The sequence below is a fragment of the Sprattus sprattus genome (genome assembly GCF_963457725.1).
Source record: "Sprattus sprattus genome assembly, chromosome: 6".
Taxonomy (NCBI): domain Eukaryota; kingdom Metazoa; phylum Chordata; class Actinopteri; order Clupeiformes; family Clupeidae; genus Sprattus; species Sprattus sprattus.
The window spans coordinates 22,175,892-22,181,900 of record NC_137925.1 but is presented as its reverse complement, the minus strand read 5'-3'; the positions used below and the strand labels follow the sequence as shown (position 1 = coordinate 22,181,900).

The following is a 6,009-nucleotide window of genomic DNA, read 5'->3' as shown; positions in this document are numbered from 1 at the left end:
ATACCTTGTATGAAATGAATCATGTGCTTATGCAAGCAGGAACATGGATTTTCTGTGTTTCTGTGTGTGTGTGTGTAACTTATATTATTAGGTGCCACTTAGTCTGCATATGTGCATGAGCATGTTTAGACCAGAGGTGATAAGAAGGGTCGAACTATTCTTACAACATATGCAGAAGTCTACCCACCAGTATGTCCAGCGATGGCACAGCTAATAAAAAAAAAGTCAGCCAGCGACTAGCACAACACGTGTGACAAATAGAGAGTAAAAAAACAACCAGCGAAGTCAGCTGTAGCTGCTGCAAACATAGATAAAGGCTAGATAACTTGCCCGCGTTTCTGGTCGACGGAGTCGAATGTCCGCACATGGCGGCCATTTTGCGTCAGTACAGCTCGCTCACCCTTAACATTGTGTTCTAGTGGTACATAGCCTACTTTTTAAATAACCAGAACTTGCTCAATTTTCAACCGATTTTCAAACGGGTTGGTTTTTGTAAACGTAAGATATTTCTTATGGCACTGCATACTTATGAAGAATTATAAACATGGGATAGGTGCAATAAATACACATGCACAAGCTATTTATGTAAAATCAATATCTAGGCTACTAAAACTCAGCATACAGAATGGCAACAGGAGATAAATGTATACTATTATTATCACCTTTATAAAAGCAATATTACTGATATAATAAAATAAAGGTTATCCCACGGGTTCTCATTTCAAGGGAACGTTCAAAAGAGCAGGCTGCACAAAAGTCTGGCATCTTCATTGGCTTTGGCAATCAAGTCAGCAATTTCCTGTCTAAATCATAATGTAAGATGTTTAACAAACCAACCCGATTGGAAATCATGTGCAACTTCAGTTTTATTATGTGCAACTTAAGTTATATTGAAAAGAAAGAACAATTATGCCTCGCCAATTGATGTAAAATGACTGATACACAAGAGCCGTGAGACACAATTAAGCTGCACATTTCAACATGTTCAAGCATCCAGAATTATTACCAAGGTAATGACGTTTGTAAATCAAGTCATTTGTAAATCTGTCAAGATTTCCGCGAGATAAGAGTGTAAACGATTGTGAAGATCACTGACGTTACCTAACGTACCACTGATCCCTCCCGGAAGCTATACTGTCTAAAAATGGCCTCTGTGCGGTCGTTCAAGAGTCCGCCGTAATACATCTAGCCTTTATATAAGATATCTATGGCTGCAAATACCAATGGTAAAAGGGTGATTATTCCATAATGGCCACAAGATGGTGCTAAATTGTCAAACCTATTTTGTAAGCTTGCCAGGGGCAGAACATAAACGTGCATACATACGAGACATAGGCCTACGCTGTAGCCCACAGCACAAAATAGGCCTACTGTCAGTGGGAGACACAACTGAATGCTACCAAATATTAGCTCATGCTTCAGCTTGGACTTCAGCTCAATTCAGGTCAAACAAACAAATCCACCCACCACATTGAGCGCCGTGTTAAATACCCCCTGAGGCAGCTAGCAAATCCAGGGCGGTCAAGCAACCAAGCACTTTTTACAATGACATGGCACTTAGACAGACGCTAGGAGAAGTGCTCAAGTACGGACATCCTTTAGCAGCCACCCACCAGCCTGGGCCCTGTTCGGCGTAGAACTGAAGCTAGGTTATTACATTTAGCTCGCAAAGTGAGATAATCTAGCTCGCTAAATGAGAACAGGCTATACCGGTCTGGCGACGGGTGCTAAGATACTTAACTTCAAGTTAATTTGTCCCAGGCTAAACTCGTCAGATAAATTGCGCGTGCACGTCCTGCTTCAAAAGGCAGGAAAGGTCAATCACCAAAACCATGATTTTTTTTTTTACGGTAGAATAGTCTAAACTCAAAGAAAAAGACAAAAAAAATTCTCCGCTAAGGCAGGATATCACCTTGAACGCGTTATGAAGAATTCAAGACCATAATCATGTCAAAATCCAACACCTCCGCCGCTGCAACAGCAATATAAGAAACTGTCTATAGGCTGTCTAAGACGTGATATCTTTTCCTGGGTTGAATATATGACTTTGGTGCAGCGGGTAGAGCTCATGGCTTGCATGCAGCAGATCACTGGTTCGACCCCCTCACCTTCGGACGAATTGAAGTTTTAAATCGCTTTGAATAAAACCGTCTGCTAAATGACTAAGTGTGAATGTATTAATAAGACTTGTTGACTTTCGAACGCCTCTTGAGTGACAGTTGCTATGCCAACGCTAGCAATACGTCACCCGGGCTCTTTTTGAAAGCTACAGCCTGGCACTGAATTAAATTCCTCATAACAGGCTGAGGTTTGTAAAAGACCATAAGGATTGAACCAAAGCCGACTGGAGGGTCTCTTAGTTCGTCTTCTCTGATGAGTCCAATTTCACAGTAGGTGCAAGACTCTGTGGCTTGTAGGCCTCTCCAGGTCTCCGTCTAACCATCAGACGACCATGTGTTGGGCAAAGCTGAAAATTGGACTCATCAGAGAAGACGAACGAGGAGACCCTCCAGTCCGCTTTGGTTCAATCCTTATGGTCTTTTACAAACCTCAGCCAGGCAAAGTACAACGTTGTCCCGGAAGAAAATCTTGCTTCCTTTTGTTCTGACAATGTTCCCCAACTCTGAGAAGTGTTTTTTCCAGCAGGGCAATGCTCCATGCCACACAGCCAGGCCAGTAAAGGTGTGGATGGAGTATCACCAGATCAGGACCCTGTCATGGCCAGCCCAATTTCGAGACCTGAATCCCATAAAAAAAACTCTGAAATGTGATCAAGAGGAAGATGGATGGTCACAAGCCATGAAAAGAAGCCGAGCTGCTTGAATTCTTGCGCCAGGAGTAGCATAAAGTCACTCAACGGCAATGTGAAAGACTGGTGGAGAGCATGCCAAGACACATGAAAGTTGTGATTTTAAATCAAGGTTATTCCACCAAATATTGATTTCTGAACTCTTCCTAAGTTAAAGCATTAGTATTGTGTAGTTTAAAAATGAATATGAGCTTGTTTTCTTTGCATTATTCGAGATCTGAAGACACTGCATCTTTTTTGCTATTTTGACCAATTGTCATTTTTCTGCAAATAAATGATCTAAATGACAATATTTTTATTTGAAATTTGGTAGGAATGTTGCCAGTAGGTTATAGAATAAAACTAAAATGTACATTTTACTTTAACACATACCAATAAATAGTAAAACCAGAGAAACTGATAATTTTGAAGTGGTCTCTTAATTTTTTCCGTGGCTGTATATTAGTACAGATTGCGAGTTATGTATATTTATGTTATATTCTGTATTTCTTTATTCTTTATTAATCATGATGTAACGTTGTTGTAGCGGGAATACAGCAATGCTATTTTCTAATTGGCAGGGCATATGTATGATTCTAGACTTCGCTAAGCACTGAAGCGACTGAAACGGTGAATTTTGATCACATTCAGCGAAGTTAACAGGTAAAACGGGTGAAAAATAGGGCGTCTTTAGGCCGTCCTGCCTAAAAGTAGGGCGTCCCATTTCTTCTTATTTTTTAGTAGACTATAGGGCAGACGCCCTGCTAGCTAAAAACCTGGTTGGTGTAGACATTCGAGAGACCAAAAAGACTGAAAAGGTGTGTTATTGAATTTAGTGGGCCGGTCTGGTTCAAAATGCCCGGGCCGATTTTTTGTCCCAGTCCGCCCCTGGAATGATGCAACAAGTTTCTCACACCTGGATTTGGGGATCCTCTGCCATTCTTCCTTGCAGATCCTCTCAAGTTCTGTCCGGTTGAATGGTGAACGTTGGTGGACAGCCATTTTCAGGTCTCTCCAGAGATGCTCAATTGGGTTTAGGTCAGGGCTCTGGCTGGGCCAGTCAAGAATGGTCACAGACTTGTTCCGAAGCCACTCTTTTGTCATTTTAGCTGTGTGCTTTGGGTCATTGTCTTGTTCGGCCTAGTCTGAGGTCCTGAGCACTCTGGTGGAGGTTTTCTTCCAGGATATCTATGTACTTGGCCGCATTCATCTTTCCTTCAATTGCAACCAGTCGTCCTGTCCCTGCAGCTGAAAAACAACCCCATAGCATGATGCTGCCACCACCATGTTTCACTGTTGGGATAGTATTGGGCAGGTGATGAGCAGTGCCTGGTTTTCTCCACACATACCGCTTAGAATAAACGCCAAAAAGTTCAATCTTGGTCTCATCAGACCAGAGAATATTATTTCTCATAGTTTGGGAGTCCTCCATGTGTTTTTTGGCAAACTCTATGCGGGCTTTCATATGTCTTGCACTGAGGAGAGGCTTCCGTCGGGCCACTCTGCCATAAAGCCCCGACTGGTGGAGGGCTGCAGTGATAGTTGACTTTGTGGAACTTTCTCCCATCTCCCTACTGCATCTCTGGAGCTCAGCCACAGTGATCTTTGGGTTCTTCTTTACCTCTCTCACAAAGGCTCTTCTCCCACGATTGCTCAGTTTGGCTGGACGGCCAGGTCTAGGAAGAGTTCTGGTCATCTCATACTTCTTCCATTTAAGGATTATGGAGGCCACTGTGCTCTTAGGACCCTTGAGTGCTGCAGAAATGCTTTTGTAACCCTGGCCAGATCTGTGCCTTGCCACAATTCTGTCTCTGAGCTCCTCGGGCAGTTCCTTCGACCTCATGATTCTCATTTGTTCTGACATGCACTGTGAGCTGTAAGGTCTTATATAGACAGGCGTGTGCCTTTCCTAATGAAGTCCAATCAGTTTAATTATACACAGCTGGACTCCAATGAAGGAGTAGAACCATCTCAAGGGGGATCAGAAGAAATGGACAGCATGTGAGTTAAATATGAGTGTCACAGCAAAGGGTCTGAATACTTATGACCATGTGATATTTCAGTTTTTTTTTTTTATACATTTGCAAAAAATGTCTACATTTCTGTTTTTTTCTGTCAAGATGGGTTGCTAAGTGTACAATAATGCGGGAAAAAAATGAACCTTTTTGATTTTAGCAAATGGCTGTAATGAAACAAAGAGTGAAAAATGTAAAGGGGTCTGAATACTTTCCGTACCCACTGTATCTGACGGCACCCTGATCACATTTGAACAAAACAGTGCATTGTTTGCACAACATTTTACTAAAGAACAACGGGGGATTGCTACCAGCTTACTAGCTATGCTAGCGGCGAAAGCTATTGACATAATAACTTACAGGTTACCAGCAGGCAGGTGTAGCTAACACTTTTCAGTTGCTTAATATTGTGCCTTTACGGACACTATGTAACCCGACTTTTGGGGTTTTTGGCTATCAGTCAGAGAGTCTCAAGAGTTGTTCGAAAGCCATCAGCTACTTTTTAGTCGCTTAATATTGTCGCACAGAGGAGGATTTGCTAGTCGCCGTACAGATGCTAGCGGCGAAACCTGTTGATATGTGCTTACTTATAGGAGACCGGCAGCCAATATTAAGCGGCTAAAAAGTACCTGATGGCTTTTGAACAACTCTTGAGACTCTCTGCCTGATAGCTAAAAAGTGTCTGGGTACGTAGCGTCCGTTTAGGCACAATATTAAGCGACTAAAAAGTAGCCGATGGCTTTCGAACGACTCTTGAGACTCTCTGACTGATAGCTAAAAAGTGCGCGGGCTACGTGGTGTCTGGGTTACGTAATGCTATCGTTGGCATAGCAACTGTCACTCAAGAGTCGTTCGAAAGTCAACATTACATCACCCGGGCTCTTTTAGGCACCCGGTGACTTTTAAGCATGACACCGACATTACAAAAATGAAGGCTACCACTCGCAAAAAAGTGAAGACATTCAATGTTCAACTGTGTTTGCAATAAATTACTCGAGAAAGTCTTTTAAATTAATTATTCCTTGTCGGGTGGATCGGTAGCACTCATTCAAGGATTCATCATGATGGGAAAATTGATCTTGGCGATCGCAAAGAACTCCTCACGCTAATCAATCTATCTAATATGACTCCTTGTCAATGGGATCCCTCCTTTTGCCGTGGGTGTGGCAAGCTTAGCCAGCTAAACTTTGGTTAGCCTGCCCTGGA

At 42.5% G+C, this 6,009-nt stretch overlaps 1 protein-coding gene across 1 annotated transcript in view; it reads right to left on the bottom strand.

Moving 5' to 3' along the window:
* Positions 1 to 4,631, bottom strand: part of slc2a9l2 (solute carrier family 2 member 9, like 2) — a gene marked incomplete at both ends in the record, with an annotated part of 142,313 nt that extends 137,682 nt beyond the window's left edge. The window contains one exon of the mRNA XM_080840899.1: positions 4,138 to 4,631. Coding sequence (XP_080697025.1) covers positions 4,138 to 4,631 — 494 coding nt within the window. The remainder of the gene's footprint in view (positions 1 to 4,137) is intronic.
* Positions 4,632 to 6,009: the final 1,378 nt, after the last annotated feature.